This window comes from Camelus dromedarius, chromosome 25 (genome assembly GCF_036321535.1).
Source record: "Camelus dromedarius isolate mCamDro1 chromosome 25, mCamDro1.pat, whole genome shotgun sequence".
Lineage (NCBI taxonomy): Eukaryota > Metazoa > Chordata > Mammalia > Artiodactyla > Camelidae > Camelus > Camelus dromedarius.
Window position 1 is genome coordinate 7,880,400 of NC_087460.1, and position 17,202 is coordinate 7,897,601.

Sequence of the window (17,202 nt, forward strand, 5' to 3'; positions counted from 1 at the left end):
ACATAGCGGTTGTGAGAGGTGGGGAAAGCTTTTTAAAAGAGACCGAAAAGGCAGACAGGAGGCCCTGGTCATCGGGCCCTTTTGCACTCGGCTCAGTTCCACAAATCCAAACACCTATATCCATCACTATTCACTGCTTTTCCACGATGCAGGCTGATGCAAATCTCGGCAAGCCCGCAAGGGGGCGCGCACAACACGCAGCCTGGGGGAGAATTAAAAAAAAACTACACTTCCCAGCGTTCCGCGCGCCGCCGACCCACTTCCGGAGCCCGCGGACAGCATGGCGGCGTTGGAGGAGCACGGTTCACCGGCCGAAGCGGCCCAGACGGCGGTAGGGGAGGAGGAAACGAAAACATTTAAAGACCTGGTAAGAATGGATGACGCTGGCCTGCCTTTGTACTGAATTGACCAGGCGCGGGCAGAGTCCGGTTGCCTTCGACCGCGGCTGCCGGTGTGCAGAGGCAGCCGGGGCCTAGCTCTGGTCCTCCCCCGCCACCCCGGCTTTCGGAAGCTCGGGTTTCGGACGTGCACCCTCAGCTCTGGGTTTGGGTCGTGGAAGGGCTGCCGGTCCGCGAGAGCCCCCGGTTGCCCTTTTCAACTCCACCAAGGTGGCAGGCAACGTTGTGTCTGTCCAGAATGATGCATGTGGTGCGAATCGGCTTTTAGTGTATCTGGGACTTGGGTTCGGGTGAATAGGGTTTGAATTCCGACACAGTCGCTGACCAGAGGCGCGTTGTTTTTGTCCCTTACTTTCCACATCTGTAAACTGGGGATAACTGTAAGGACCTCATAGAACTGTGAGGATTAAATGAAGTAACGCAGGGAAAGAACTTGGCTTTTCCCTGGTGAGTGGAAAAGGGATCGGTAAGTCTTGATGTCTCAGTACTTACAGTAAAGGAGAGGACTGAGTAGGCTCACGCCAAATACCTTGTGAATCAAAGAGGGATGCGCATGTCACCTGCAAGGCGGCTCTGACAGTCGTGTACTGATGAGGCAGGCGGTTTTTGTGTATTGTTCTTTGTTAAAGTGCATTTTTTCCAAATCCTAAGGGTGTGACAGATGTGTTGTGTGAAGCCTGTGACCAGCTGGGATGGACAAAGCCCACCAAGATCCAGATTGAAGCTATTCCTTTGGCCTTACAAGGTAGGTTGAAATTAAATACGCGGCCTGGTACAGATTCAGTATGACGTTGCACATACTCAATTAAGTACTTACTACTTTTGAGAGCTATTGCTCACATAGGTCAAGCAAAATAAAAATATGTTCGCGAAAGATATCAAAGTTTGTGGCTTACTGGCTTTTGGAAAATAATCCTCCAGTTTTCCTGAGCTTCCTGTAAGGGGGTTTGTTGTCTGCAGCAGATGCCAACTTTAAGGAAGCACTGGATTAAAGTGTACTAATAGGAAACTTGTTAGAAATTATGGATCAGTAAGTGCAGATTTATGTAAGGGTGTCTGGAAGGCATGTTAGTATCTAGAGGAGTTGAGAATTTTCACTGTGGGACAGATGTATCACATTTGCAGAAGAGTGGTTAGCCTGTTGGTTGATGACTAGTGGGATGGACTTTCATAGGAGTCGAGGTAAAACCTTGTTCTAAAGATTCCCAAAGCCCACTTTTTAGGATTAGAGTGGGTGGTAACAGAGACCCAGCAGTATTAGTTACCTGGAATTTATTAAGATCTTCAGAGAAAGTGAAGATAATCTTAGCTATATTACTATAAGAAGAGGGTGACATTTTGGGGGTCCCTCATCCCTTTGAGAGTCAAATAAAATTATTTCTTCCCATAAAATGTGTAAATATATCTATATATAAAACTTAACTCCTTTAAAAACATTAGGGGAAAAAAAAAACCCCAAAGCAAACAAACAAAAAACCCAGCTTAACTCCTTACCCTGAATTCTTCTTCCACAAGTCCCGAGTTAGGAACTGAGTGCATTTGGTTTGGAGAAGAGGAGGGTTAGGGGATGGGATATGATCATTGGCTTTAGTGATTTGAAGAGCTGTCATGTGAAAAAGGAATTAGGCTTATTCTGTGAAATTCCATTTGCTGCTTCCATAAATAGGTACTGAGTATTTGATATAACTGTAAGGCACTGAGAGGTAAGATTCTGCCCTCTCCAACAGCTTACAGTCTAGTAAGAACATTATTATAGTAAATTTATTCGAAGGTGGGCAGGGACATAAAGTTACATTTGAAGTCTTCTGAGAGAGCAGAATAGAGTACTTCTAATTGGAATGGGATGGAGAAATTTATTTCATTTTACTTTTTGGCTAGGAATATTTAAAATGAACCTTGGAGACCGAATAGGATTTAGACATTCAGATGTGATGGGAGGGGAGGACTTTCTAGGCATAGGGAACAGCATGAAGAAAGGCCAAGGAGGCTGGAAAGCCTGGGTGTGTGTGGAGACCTGTGGAGTTCTTAAAAGAGAGGCTAGAAAAGATTAGCAACGTGAATGGGGCCAGATTATACAGGACTCGAATGCTGGGTAAAGGAATTCGGCCTTTGTTCCATACAGTGGAGTGCTTATGGAAGATTGTTTTAGCAGGAGAATGAAATTCTTAGAGTTGTATTCATGGACGATTAATCTCATAGCTGTGTAAGATAGTTTAGAGATGGGGGGCTAGGAGATCATTTAGGAAATCATTGCAATAATTTTGGCAATAAATAATGGGTAGGGTAGTGGTAGTGAGAATGAAAAGATAAAATGATAGAAAAAGAATCATAAAGTTACACCCAGTTTGTTAAGTGGAAGGCAAGGGGTGGGGAAGCATAAGATGACTGCAGGGTTTCTAGCTTTTTAGGACATGTTACTGGTGTACCACTGATGTAAAAAGGAAACTCAGGAGGAAAAAATAATTTTAGGAAAGATTAGTTCAGCTGGAAATAATTGATTTCAAGTATCAGAGTAGACCAACACAGTTGGAACAAAGGGATTCGAGCTTGATGAAGATGCCTCCAGAGCTGGATATAGACACCAAATCCAAAGAGTTTGTTGCTGAAACTGTGAAAAAGGGTAAGGTTGCCAGATGAGGTCAAGGGATGACAGGGAGGAGAAACAGAGACCCAGGAGAGGGTTGAAAATGGTGAGAGAATAGGTTCACACAAATCAGGCTACATCTGGGAAAAGGGGGTTTACTGTAGGGTTAGCCTCTGGGTGAGGAAGCCTCGGCAGTCCTGCAGTCAGGCAATAACGTGAGCGTCACTGTGGAGGTCATTAGTCAACAGGAAGCCTTCCCGCCGGGTGCTGTCCTAGCGCTCGACTACCTTGTGGGCAGCTGCCAGCCTGAAGACCATGTCTTGGATTGGGAATTAATTTCCAGATCTTCTCAGTTAATGGCCTGCTTGGCGTGGGGACCCACTGTTAAGGAATTACTTCTGGCATCTTCCCTCGGAAGGAGCAGTGTAAACGGTGTGCTCTGAAGCTCCTTGGCTCCTCCTTATGCAGTCAGGCCTGGAGTTTATCTTCCTAAAGAGTAACATTGGTCATGATAATCCCTGCTTGAAATCCTTCAGTTCCTCTCTCTTGTAGGAAGGCATCCAAACTCCTTAGCGAGGCTCTGAGTCTCCTCATTCTCCTTTTTTCCCCCTTTGACTTCTGTGTTCCAGCCACATTGTACTTCTCAGTCTCCCTACTCATGCTACGTTCTTCAAGGCCTCCATCCTCTTTCCTCATAGAGGACTGTTCTTCCTTGCCTTCTTTGCTTAGTTCCAGATTTAATTCACCCATCACCTCTGTTACCCTACCCTGACTCCTCTGGGCAGTAAGTTACTCCCTCCTTTGTGTTCTCACTGTACCTTGCGGGGGACCTGTGTTAAAACTTTTGTCGTATTACAACATACTTGTGTATTTCACCACTGGATTTTGAACTTATTTAGGGCAGAGACCATGTTTTCTGTCTAGTTAATCTTCCTCTCCCTCAGTAATTCATTTTATTTATTCATGGTCTACTTTGTGCCCACCATTGAGTCATTGTGGAATAATGTGGAAATGATACGGGGAGCATTTTTTTTGCTATTAGATGTTTTCTTTGTCTTCTAGGTCGTGATATCATTGGGCTGGCGGAAACTGGCTCTGGGAAGACAGGGGCCTTTGCTTTGCCCATTCTGAACGCACTGCTGGAGACGCCCCAGCGTTTGTTTGCCTTGGTTCTCACCCCCACTCGGGAGCTGGCCTTTCAGATCTCAGAGCAGTTTGAAGCCCTGGGGTCTTCCATTGGGGTGCAGACTGGTAAGTGTCTGAGAGGAAAGGAATCTTCAGAGTTTCTTCACAGGTTGAGAATGAGGGTGAAGGGAGTATTATTAACACGAGTTCATTGACCTAAAGACCTGATCTGGTATTTTAGCTTTGGGGAGAGTTGTAACTGTAAGGGAAGAAAAATTAAAGTAGAAATCTGGCATTGGCTTTAAAAGATGTTCAGTGAACTATGGGGAAAATTAAGGATCTCTTTTCAATATTCTTTTTATTTTTGTAGCTGTGATTGTAGGTGGAATTGATTCGATGTCCCAATCTCTAGCCCTGGCGAAAAAACCGCATATAGTAATAGGTGAGTAACTGATGACGGTAAAAGACCCCGGTGATGATGAATTGGAGAACACCTGCCGATGTTGGATGTGACTTATTTGTGTGGAATGAGTTCACAGAAAGGATTTTTATAACCCTGTGTAATTTGTTTTAATTTCTGAAATTCTAATTAGGAGAGGGTGGTAACTTTCTTTCTGTCCTTTTTTTTAAAACGTTGCCCTGTCTCCTAAACGTTTCCTGGTAGCAACTCCTGGTCGCCTGATCGACCACTTGGAAAATACAAAAGGTTTCAATTTAAGAGCCCTCAAGTACTTGGTCATGGACGAAGCAGACCGAATACTGAATATGGACTTTGAGACAGAGGTGAGCTCTCGCTGTCTTTCCTCCTCTTGGAGCATCTCAAATGTCCTGTTTTAGAACCAGGTTCACGGCACATCTGCCTGAGCGGAGCACTTAACCGTTGTCAGTTAATGTGACGTCTCTGCTACTTTTTTCATGCTTGATACCCTTCGCACTGTCAGGTCCTCAGCATCCTCTTTAGAGTAGAGTCTGACCCTGATTCCAGAGATGAGAAATATCAAAACCAGATTTTCTCTTCCATTCCCCTTAAAATGTCTTTACTTTCTTCAATGACCCACTCATCATAGTTGATTAATGCTTATTCTTGACTTTCTCTTAAGTTCACTCTACTGATTTAAACTGTTCTTTCCTCTGATGGCATTATCTTTTTGATAGCATCTGAGATGGTATCAAATAGTAAATACCAGTATATTTTAGCTGAACTGAATCAAAGTTTTGAGTCCCCAAGTCCCCACAGAGATGTATTTAGTTTGTTACTCTCAGTCTCCTGCACAAAGCCTTTGCAGGTGTCCAGTCTAAATGTTTTATTGGTACCCTGTGCTCTTGGTGTCTTAGGTTGACAAGATCCTCAAAGTGATTCCCCGCGATCGGAAAACGTTTCTCTTCTCTGCTACCATGACCAAGAAGGTGAGATTTTTCTAGGGCTTCCCTTTTCTTCTTTATAAGAATTGGTAAGTAGAAACAGAGTAATAGTAACAATAATAAAAATAGAACATTTAGGAATCAGTGTACTATTCTAGGTTTTCTCTCTTCAGGTGCAGAAACTCCAGCGAGCAGCACTGAAGAATCCTGTGAAATGTGCCGTTTCCTCTAAATACCAGACGGTTGAGAAGCTACAGCAGTATTACCTTTTTATTCCTTCTAAATTCAAGGTGAAGTGTTCACGCTGATCATTCCTGCCTCTGCCTCTCCCTCTCCTTCTTAACCAAAGTATCTGAAAATGTGTCAACCCTTGATTAAGAGCTGTGCTACAGATTGGAGCCTGTTCTGTTTGTTTTAGAATGTGGACTGTTCTTACATTTATCATTGATAAAGTCAAACATTCCGGGAATTCACAACATATTAAACCACAGTAATGAAGTTATGATATAATTCCTTCCTAACCCCATCCTTGGGGCGGTTTTTCTTTTGTCTGCTTATTGTGTGGCTTTTTTCTGGGCAAGGTACCCTAGTTTTGTGCTTTGATGTAAGGTTTTTTGTATCTGCTGAGTACAGATCTCCTTACATTTGGCTTCAGGCCATATGTGAGACCTATGGTTTGCAGGGATGACAGTGCTGGTTAAGGAGGGCGAAGCTGGCAGCTGGGGGTCTGGATAAGTGAGAAGCAACTGTAGGCTTAGTCTCTTACCTAATTTGTATGCCCAGGACTCCACCCTTCCCCCATGTTCGATTACATGTATTATCTTGGCTTTCTGACATAGGATACGTACCTGGTTTATATTCTAAATGAACTGGCTGGAAACTCCTTTATGATATTCTGCAGCACCTGTAACAACACTCAGAGGACAGCATTGCTACTCCGGAATCTTGGATTCACTGCCATCCCCCTCCATGGACAGATGAGTCAGGTAACTCTTCTTCAGCATCGCCGGTGGTAAACTGGGGGCGTGAGAAAGATAACCTTACAGCAGGAGATTTCTGCAGTAGCATCACCTGACATTAATGCATCTTCCCATAGGTGTTCTGATTTTATGCTGCTTCCTCCTTTCAGGATAGCAGGAGGCACAGATTAGAACTGTCCACAGGTAGTTGTCTGGTATGGAAGCTGCTGAGTTAGTTTATTCAGGGAATAGTGATTCCTTGGTCTCTAAAGGCGTTGAATGAATTATTTCTCAATTAATTTTCTGTCGTGTTAAACTATCTCTGTTTCATGTTGCTGTTTTCTAGCTTTAGTCTTACATCTTTGTTGTTGTTGTTGCTTCCATGTTTCCTTTTGACCTGTGAAGCCCAGTTCAGACTTAGGGAGAAACATCCTTTTAAAAATTTCTGTCTTGGTTTTTGTATTTAGTGTGCCTAGTGTGTGTGTCTTGGATTCCAAGATTTCTTAGTTTTTCAAGATTAAAATTCTTTTCGTTTCTTCTTTTTCATCATCTCAGAGCAAGCGCCTAGGATCCCTTAATAAGTTTAAGGCAAAGGCTCGTTCCATTCTTCTAGCAACTGATGTGGCAAGCCGGGGTTTGGACATACCTCATGTGGATGTGGTTGTGAACTTTGACATTCCCACTCATTCCAAGGTGAGTCCAATGCTGACCTGACCTCCTAGCCCCAGAGTGTATTTCTGGTCATTCTTTCCTTCTTCCTTTCTTTTCCTTCCTTCCTTTCTTTTTTCAATTGAAGTATAATTGACATGTAACATTATATTAGTTTCAGGTTTAAAATGTAATAATTCAGTATTTGTGTATATTGTGAAATGGTTGCAGTAAGTCTAGTTAACATCCATCACCATATATAGTTAGAAATATTTTTTTTTCTTGTGATGAGAACTTCTAAGATCTATTCTCTTAGCAACTTTCAAATATGCAGTACAGTATTATTAACTACAGTCACTATGTTGTATGTTACACCCCCATGACCTACTAATTTTATAACTGAAATTTGTACCTTTTGACCTCCTCCACCCATTTCTCTCACACATATGCACGCACACACACATACTCTCTCTCTCTCCCTCATACACTCTCATACTCTCATCCCTGCGCCCGGCAACCACCAGAGCTGTTCTCTATATCTGAGTCTGAGCTCAGTTATTGTCGTTGTGGATTCCACGTATAGGTGAGATCTTGGTATTTTGACTTAGTTCACTTAGCCTCACACCCTCAAGGTCCACTCATGCTATCATGAGTGGGAAGATTTCATTCTTTTTTTTTTAATGGCTGAATAGTATTTCATTGTATCCAAAATGTATTCCTTAATGGAATGTTTTCTATGTTTCCTTAGTTACAACATTAGGGTTTTTTTTTTGGGGGGGGGTTAGTCCTTGATTAGTTAAGTATCAAAAATTGGGAAAGATCTTGATTTATTCATTCTCATCATCTTGCACGTGCCTGAGGACGTGATGTCAATGAATGTGAATGAAGGAGCGGGGAAGAAGTGTCGGATGCTCGCAGTCGGAGGAGCAGACGCACCACGTGCTGACCTCTGTCAGTCTAGTTGATGAGAAGTGACGGCTTGCAGTCCTCAGTGCAGTACCGGGTTTCTCAGCCCCAGCACCGTTAATGCCTCGGGCCGGGAATCCTTTGTTGTGGGGCTGTCCTTTGCATTGTAGGATGCTTAGCAGCATTGCTGGCCTCTGTGCACAGGTGACACAGTGACAACCCAGTACGTTTCCAGACTTCCCAAATGCCCCTGGGAAGGACAGCCCCCCTTTTCCCTGCCCCTGAGAGCAGCTGGTGTCTCTCGGCTGTGTGTTAAACTCCCGTGGACAAGGTGCTGTCTCTCCTGATTTTCACACTAACTCTGTGAGTTTGGGCGTGTGTTTGTACCCCGTTTTACAGAGAGAAACCAAGGTTGAGAGAGGTCATGTGACCTGCAGACAGTTGTGCGGCTAGGAGACGGTGGGCGCAGAGCGGTGACCCAGGCCTGCCTTAGGCCCAGTGCTGCCTTCCTTTACACCATCTGTCTGTAAGCACGTAGATGTGCTTTGTAGATTTGTTTTCTATAAAAGAAAAGAAAAACGGCCATCAATTTTGTGCCATGAGGAGAATAAAAAAAATGAAGTAGATTTATCTCAACAAATCGCCCCGTCCGTTTCTCCGTTTTCCAGCACAAATCTGTTTTCTTTCCAAGACTTGTGGTAAGACTTCACATGCATGGTTTTTAATTTATATTCCATCTACCTCAAGTTTACTTACCCTTTTTGTTTCAGGATTACATCCATCGAGTAGGTCGAACAGCTCGGGCTGGGCGCTCTGGAAAGGCCATCACCTTTGTCACCCAGTAAGTGACTGGACGTTAGGGCAAAGCAATGTAGGGAACAGAGCAGGACTTTGGAGCAGTCTGACTTGGAACCTGGCTTCATCACTTACTAGAATAGTCATTTAACTCCCCTCATCTTGTTTGCATCATTTGTGAAACAGAAATAATAGTGCCTGCCTAGCAGGGTTTTAGTGAAGACTGAAGAGACATGCGCAGAAGCATGTAATGTCCCGTGGGTGTGGAGTGAGGTCGTTGGCCTATGGAAGCACACAGGAACACCCTGTTATTTCACCTGCTCGAGCCAAAGAGCAGTGACCTTTCCCTCAACTCAAAGTAATAGAGTAACTATTATGATTTTGTTTTCTAAAGGAACAAATTGTTACGTGCCCAGGGCTTTTCTGGGAGTAAGGGATACATGGGGTGCTTTTCTGCTGGGCTGTGCGCAGGAGGTTGCTCTTTACCAGCACTCTGAAAAGGGATCACAGACGGGTACTGTTTAGAGCTGTGGCTCCTGTCGCATCGGGTTTGGAGTAGATAGGTGTGTGTGGCCAGCCAGCCAGAGCCATGCCAGCTTTCCTTCCTCAGATACGATGTGGAGCTCTTCCAGCGCATAGAACACTTAATTGGGAAGAGACTGCCTGTTTTCCCAACTCAGGATGACGAGGTTATGATGCTGACAGAACGTGTGACTGAAGCCCAAAGATTTGCCCGAATGGTACGCATCGCCTTTTCTCACTAGCTTCTAGGCAAATGATACCAACCACGTGCAAGACACTTTATCGTGTTAATCCTCCTAATAAACTGTTATATTATTCTAAATTTGAGGTAAGTGTACTAAAGCGTAGAGATCCTAGGCAGTTTGCTTTCGACCCTATAACTAAATGCTTGAATCAGGGTTTGGACTCAGTCTGACCACAGTGGTCATGTTCCCTGCCACCGTTCATGTTTCACGTGTGCCAAGAAGCCCTTTGGACTTGAGATCAGAAGATGCGGCTATGAACTGTGAGCTTGGACAGAGTGTCTGATCTCTCAGAATCGGTTCCTCACCTGTAACTTGGGGATAATACTTGCGTTGCAAGGTTTTATGAGCACGGATAAGCTGATATAAATGGCGCAGTTGCCAGCAGTAGCTGCCGCAGTTGGAGTGGAGGTGAGAAGTTCTGCAGGAGCGCCCCTGCACTGCTGCTGGCTCCCTGCAGTGCTTGCCAGAGGCTTCACTGCCCACGGGGCTCTTTCTGAGAAGCTCAAGTGTGGATTTGTCTTTTTTTTTTCTGCCCACGTGGAATTCTTTGTTTGGTATTTTTGTTTATAAAAATACTACATGTGCATTGGGAAACATTTTTAGAAAATAGAGAAAAGATTAAAATAGTAAATGAAACACATAAACCACTCCCCCCATAGAAAACAGTTGATAACAGTTAATTATTTTTCTTTCTTTAGCCATAATTAGACTTTAAACGTGTATCGTTTTTCTTTTTCAACAAATATAGATTCACGTGATCACTTTTTTTTCCTCCACATTTTAACCTTATTCACAGTGCTTCATCTAGGCTGTCTCTTGGCACAGATTCGATTTAATTACCTTACTTTCCTAAACACCCGAGGCAGGAGTCATTTCTTAGAGTCGTTGAAAGTTCCTTCTGAATCAAGGGAAATCAAATTATGACTTCTAGACTTCGCATTAGGTATATTTTATTGCTTTCCAATTTTTTGAAAATTGTTGGTCTGAGGAGAGCGAGTTCAGATTTTTAAGAACAGCATCACTTGCAGGTTTGGAAGCCCTGTTATCTTCAACGCTGGTGTCTTAGAGTCCTCGTGCGCTCACTGCTTAATGGCTACACAGTTTTGTTACGAGCACATAACATGATTGACACTGATGTGTGTTTATGCTTTTTCCAATTTTTTGTATTTTAACTAGTCCTGTGTTGAGCATCCTCGTATGTACAGCTTTGCACACTTGTCTTGTTTCCTTAGAATAAACTCCTAGAAGCAGAATTGAATTGTTAGGTGGAGGAACTTACAGTTAAAATTCAAATTCATACAGGATGCCAGACTGCCCCCTGGAAAAGCTATAGCAGTTTACACTGTGAGTGACCATATATGTGAATGTCCCCACAGCTTGAGTACTGGATGTTACCGTTCTCTCAAATCTTTGCTGGTCTGCCGTCTGAAAATAGTAGCTTATTGTTTAATTTTCATGTCTGATTACTAATAAGGTTAACGTTTTTGTACATTGGGATTTTGGTCATATTCCTTTGCTAACATGAGGTAGTAAGGAGTTACTCAGCATTTAATTTTAAGGAGAGGAGGCCAGGATGTGACAGTCATTCATTTTCAGTCCCATCCTGTTTTCTTGCAGGAGTTACGGGAGCATGGGGAAAAGAAGAAACGCACGCGGGAGGATGCTGGGGACAATGACGATACAGAGGGTGCCATCGGTGTCAGGAACAAGGTGGCTGGAGGGAAAATGAAGAAACGGAAAGGCCGTTAATTTCTTTTGTAAAGACTTGATTTCTGCTTTCTGTCCTGTGAAGAGAGTTGGAGGAGAGAATGGGACCCCTTCCAGCCGAGTTCCTCAGGCTGAAATCCAACAGAATTGTATCCAGAATCTGCTCAGCTCACCCAGGGCTCGTCCCCTTTCTGTGTGTGAGAGCACCGTTGCTGCAGCGCTGACGTCAAGACCGTGACTGTTACCGACTTTGGTTCCTTGCTCCTGACATGAGTCAGGTGTGCTCTGTCACGTCACACAGACCTTTGCTTTTTTCAGCTGCAAGTCAAGGATGGGGTTGATGAAGCACTTGGCCTGTAATTGTAAAGAAAAGGAGCTTTTACATCTGTAAAATGGTGATACGTAAGCAGCCTCAGCTTGTGTTTCATGAGACCTAATGGGAAATAATAAATTTATTATTTTTAAACGATTCAAACTCCTTGAGGACCTTTTTAGGTGAAAGACTTTATAGATTTAACTGAGATCTTCCTAATCGGCAAGAAACTGACAGGTGGGGGGAGGGTGTAGCTCAGCGGTAGAGTGCGCGCTCAGCATGCACAAGGTCCTCGTTCAGTCCCCAGTACGCCACTGAAAAAACAAACAACTAAATAAACCTAATTGCCTCTCCCTGCGGAAAAAAAGAAAAAAAAAAGTGAAACTGACAATGCTGGTTTCATGGCAAAGTCATTGATTGTCCTTAATTTAAGGTAAATGTTATAATTTTTAAAAAAAATGAGCAAAGGAACTAGAAGGTGGATGGCTTTGAAAAGGAAGTTCTGCCTAAAAGGAAGTTGTGTTTTTCTTGGGGATGGAGTAAAATCTGTAAGTAGACTGCAGAGTCTCTTAGATCCTGAGTAGATTCACTTCCTTGACTTCTTGGATCAATCAGGTGGTTAGAGGGAAAGACTGGTTTCTTATATGGACTCTTATCCCCAGGTAACTAGAGGAAGATCAGGAAGTGTCAGAGAGGGGGTAATTCCAAGACCCACTTGTCTTTGGTGCCTGTTGGACGGTATGTCCTTTCTTTTGTCCCCATCTGTTGGGTGATGTAATTCGGGAGCTATAAAGCTGGGCCGTCAGCTCCCAGGGGAGAAGTCGGCATCTGGCACTGTAGGGACTGGGTAGGGTGAGGGAGAGTTAATGGAAATCAACTTTCAGCTTTGCTGTCATGAACAGTCTTGTGCTTTGAGGGCTTTTACACCTAGAAGATGCCTAATTTTTTTTTAAGTTTTTTTGGGGGGGGAGGGTAATTAGGTTTATTTATTTATTTTTAATGGAGGTACTGGGGATTGAACCCAGGCCCTTGTACATGCAAAGCATGTACTCTACCACTGAGCTATATTCTCCGCCAGTGCCTAATCATTTTTGTTGAGTGTAGTAATTTTGTAAGAAGAGAGTGTGTCTGGGGTGGATACAGTCATTGGTTTTGAGGTCACATTCTGGGATTCCACGTAGACCTGAATTTTCAGTTCAACCCAGTGCAAACCGTCTTTCTGGACTGCTACATTTTGGGGGTTTAAGATGGTGTTGTGGAATGCAAGTGGTAGAGCTAATTGCAAAGAAAGTGGAAAAGAGGAGGTGGGTCTTCAGAAATGATAGGATGGGTAGAGGTACAGAAATTTAAGGTGACATTTTAAGTGAAATGTGATTTCATTTAAAGAAATGACATTCTCTTAAGTGAAATGTAAAGTTCATCTCTGCCGTCAGTGTCCCAAGCGTCACAGGTATAATTCCCACACCTAACTTTATGACTTAATAAAGGGAGTGTCTTGCAATGGTCATTAGTAGTGCTGGCCCAGAAAAAATTCTCCCTTACTTCTCACCTGAATCACGAAGACACTTTATCTAGTGTTCATTGCATCATGGCTTCATGATGCCAGCTATCCTGGTGTTACTTCCTCTGTACAGAGGTAAAGTGAAATGAGGAAAATACCTACCTTATGAAGGGGTCCTAGGATCCCAGTGATGGGGTTTCAGCTGCATAGGCTCTTCCAGGCTTAGAGCCAGCCCAGAATCCCAGGCACTCTGGAGTTTAAGGGCACTGTGAGGGGATTCTAGGAGTTGTCAGGAAGGGTCTAGACTCAACTAGATTATGATTATTCTTTCTCAGTCCCTCAAAAATGTGATGAATATCCTAGGACTTGGCTGACTCTATAAAGACATCTGGCTTACAGCCAGAGTGTTTTGTGGGTAGCTTTCTATATGCAGGTAGATCAAAAAATCTAAATCAGAGACTCTCTATCGCAGGTCCCTCGAAGCCCTGGGAAATGAGACCAGAAAGAACCACGGGCTGTGGTATTGGTTACAGAAAATGAAGGCGTCCAAGTTATCAAAAGCAGGTAACAAAATAATGTCAAGCAAGTATGCCCCAAAGCCTTGAGCACAGAATTAGAGAATCTACAAGAAGTTTTAATCCACATAGTTCTTAAGGTGAAATCTAGACTCAGGGCTGATAATAAATCAGGGTGTGAGTCACGCCTCTTTGGCTGGAATGACAAGAGACCCAGACCCTGGCACTAGCGGCTGAAGGGTTACCCACACCCACATTCCTTCTCGTGCCTCACCTGTCCCAGGTATGCACTGAAACACCAGCTAAAAATAACTGCAGAACCTTGGAAAACAGCACTGAACGCTCTGACCTAGAGGAAAGCTATTTGTGCCAAGTGGAAGAGAGACCAGGAAAAAAGTGGGCTCATGGAAAGCCTAGGTGGTAGGCCCTGTTTATCTGTTCATAACCATCTGTTCACCTAACACCTTCCCCAAATGATCGCCTTTCGCTAACCTGTGGCTGCCATCTAGGGACTGGAGGGCACTGGAGGGGTGAGGAACACAGCAGAGCGCGAGGGAAGAGTGAGTCCAGAGCGCTGTTCCCTTGCTGCTGTGGGACCTCGTGAGTTCCTGAACCTCAGTTTCTCTCACATGTTAATAGGGAAATAAGAGTATCTCTCCTACCTGCCTCATCGAGTCTTAAACCTGGTTTTATCTATGCATTTTTAATTCTGCTCCCTCCCTCTCTCTCTTCCTTCCAGTCCCTTCTAGTCACTGTGCCAGGCATTAGGAAGACAGTACTGAAGGAAAGTCAGGTGCTGTCTTGGCTGAACTCAGACTTAGTGTAGTCCTGTGACCCTGCTTACCCAGAGGGCAGGGCCCATGGCCTCTTTGTGGATGTGACTAACATCTCACAGGGCCCAGCACACAGGGAAGGATCAATATCTCTTATTTTCTGAAACATACTGTGTGTTGACTGCTTGACACGTGTATCTCTAGTTCCTTGAAAAATCACAACAGGTGGATATTACTGTTCCCATTTGTATTCTAAGGAGCCGGACTGTCAAATCTACTCCTTACCAGCTGTGAGACATTGGGCAAATTATTCAGCCTTTTCTTGTTTCAGCCTCCTTATCTGAAGAAACACAGATAGTAATAAACCCACCTCGTGAGATTTAAATGAACTGTATATGTGGCTCATCCTCATAGAGATTAATGTGTTAGCCACTGCGATTGCCATTATTAGTACTGTTATTACAGGTGAGGAACGCTACGTAGCTTGTCCATACAGCTCATAAGGGACCAAATTTGATTACGCTAAATACAGTGTGTGTGTGCATAATTTCATATTATTCATTTAGCAAGCGTGTATTGAGTGATTATTGAACCATCGTTTATAATATATATATTTTTCCTTTCGAAGAATGTGGTCCGCATAACAAGACAAATGAGCTTTCAGACTCCAATCTATTTGCAAAGCAGGTGGAAGAATGTGACATTCTCATTTCCACCAATAGGTGGCAGAAGGGAGAAGCGTACCCCTGCACGGGCAGGTTTCGCCCTGAGCTGGGATGGTTTGTGGTGAGGAGTGACTGGGACACAGTGGCTGATTAAAAGGGCTCTTTGTCTGATGTTTGGCCCACAGTGACTAAGGGCTGGGGGTCAAGGTGGATATGAGAACTACCTTCAGGTATTTGAAGGTGTCAGCCTTCAAGAGGCTCCACTATTGACCCAGAAGATGAGGACTGGGAGACAAAAGTAAACTGAAGTCAGATGTAGAAAGGAGAAGAAGTTGCATTCCACTGTTACCTCTTCCTCACTGTCCTAGTCTGCGTTCCCTCTTTTCCAGCCTTCATGCAGCTTTGTTCTTTTCAAAAGTGTGCCCTTCCCTCCTGGGGTTTTGATTAAGTCGCTAGCGCTCTGTTTATGCTCCCCCTCCCTGTCAACCCGACCCCACCCTGTAACCTTAGAACACTGTTATTTTCCACCCCCCCACCCCCACCACCTACTCCAGTACCAATTGTTTGTGTTTCTGAAAGTAAGCTCGCGGAGCCATCAGTGCCCTTCCCAGACCCTACTCTCTTAAACTGCGCATCCATCTAGTAAGCTTTATCCATCGCCCTCACTCCTCCGTCAGATAAGCCTGGTTCTGGTTAGCTGGCCAGCTACCTGTTTGTTCATTCTGTCCTAAAGACACATCTTTCAGCCCCGCATGACGGGGAATCGTCCCTCTGGTTCCAAAAGAGTGATGGCAGCAGTCAGGCGTGGTGGTCGGAAGTCCGGAGCTAAGCCCACTGTCACTGATTTCTGTGCTGGCTCTTTCCCTACACATTCCACTTGTGGGAAGAGTCCACTGTGACTCCTGCCCCATGCCTGACCTCTTAGAAACTCTCCAACCTGAGCTATTACTTCCAGTGCCAACTTCAAACCAACATCCTTGTTGTGTTTTCTGGGTGGGTCCAGAGAGTGGGGACCATGGGAAGGTTTCTTATTTGGCATATTTCTGTGTGTATCTCTGTTGGTGTGCGGTTCCTTACGTGAGGGCGTGGAGAGCCTGCTGTGCGCTTAGGCACTTGCTCGGTGCTTGGCGTGTGTTACAGCACTTACTGGAGGTGATGAATCGTTCCTTGAGGAAACAGAAGAGCTCAGTTGTGCATATTTTAAAACCACAACCTGGTCATTCCTCATTCTGTGTCTTCTATGACTTCTTAAATTCATCCAAGGGTGTTCAGGAACTTAGTAGGGTGAGCGTATGCTGACAGAACGAAGTAGAGATTTGGTCACATCATAGTTAATCTGTGTTTTCTGTTTCCATTTCACTGATGTGGGTGGAATTCAAAGGGCTGGAGCTGAGAAGGGGAGTGGGAGAGAGGCCCCTTTCCACCAGAGTTTTATATTTTCACCAAGTCTCTATAAAATGAGTAAGATTGATGTTTGGACTCTGCCATAATATTCACATGAAACCTCACCCAAAATCAGAATTTTAGGTTTGAGAGGACCTTGGTGATCAACCAGATTGTTCATTTTTTCCCTTGAGGATTCTTAAAAGAAGTATATGTATCTTTGTAGGTTTGTATATGTTTTATAATTTGTGTTTGTGTATGTTTTATAATGTGCTCACAAGGTTATAGCAGTTTAAAGAAAGACACTGTTCTTCAAAAAAATTCTATTGGAATTTTGTTCATAATACCTGCCTAAGGCAGGGGGCAGAAATGCTGACTTTTCAGGACAGCAGCTTCAGGCAAGTCTTCTTTTTGAGGAGTGGTGGAAGATGCTGAGGGACAAACCAGGGTTCAGATGACCCTGGTTAGCCTAATTTTCTGAACAAATGCCAGTGTTGTTTCCAACCAAGTTCCAGGTGCTGTCTTGGGAGGAGTATGGGTACATCATATTTCATAGCTCACCTCTTCAGCATCTCTGCCCAGGTGAACTCCACCTGATGTGTGATCACCCAGGGTGGCCTGGGAGGAGGCCAACGCCCCACAAGGACAAGGTTCAGGCTGAGCAGTTTAAGCGGGAATGAGAGAGGGGCCGCCTCTGTGTTGATCACCTGGGTAGGGTGCAGGGAGGGAGAGTGTGTCTTGTGAGACTGATAGCCTGACGTCGACTGCAGAATTTATGGTCCTGAGCACAGTACAGTCATT

At 44.2% G+C, this 17,202-nt stretch overlaps 1 protein-coding gene across 1 annotated transcript; it reads left to right on the top strand.

The window, feature by feature from the left end:
* The first annotated feature begins 259 nt into the window (after positions 1–259).
* Positions 260–11,720, top strand: DDX47 (DEAD-box helicase 47). Its single transcript, XM_010986239.3, has 12 exons — positions 260–367; positions 1,050–1,143; positions 4,045–4,233; positions 4,478–4,549; positions 4,772–4,890; positions 5,443–5,514; positions 5,643–5,759; positions 6,309–6,455; positions 6,984–7,121; positions 8,753–8,823; positions 9,388–9,517; positions 11,162–11,720. Exons 1-12 carry the CDS (start codon positions 281–283, stop codon positions 11,291–11,293), a joined length of 1,368 nt encoding a protein of 455 aa, XP_010984541.1. The 5' UTR covers positions 260–280; the 3' UTR covers positions 11,294–11,720.
* Positions 11,721–17,202: the final 5,482 nt, after the last annotated feature.

Bases quoted from the DNA above. Each gene is read 5' to 3' on its own strand.
- DDX47 (XM_010986239.3), top strand. From the start codon at position 281: ATGGCGGCGTTGGAGGAGCACGGTTCACCGGCCGAAGCGGCCCAGACG. The intron at 4,891-5,442 runs GTGAGCTCTCGC...TTGGTGTCTTAG, and splicing joins ATATGGACTTTGAGACAGAG to GTTGACAAGATCCTCAAAGT. The intron at 9,518-11,161 runs GTACGCATCGCC...GTTTTCTTGCAG, and splicing joins CCCAAAGATTTGCCCGAATG to GAGTTACGGGAGCATGGGGA.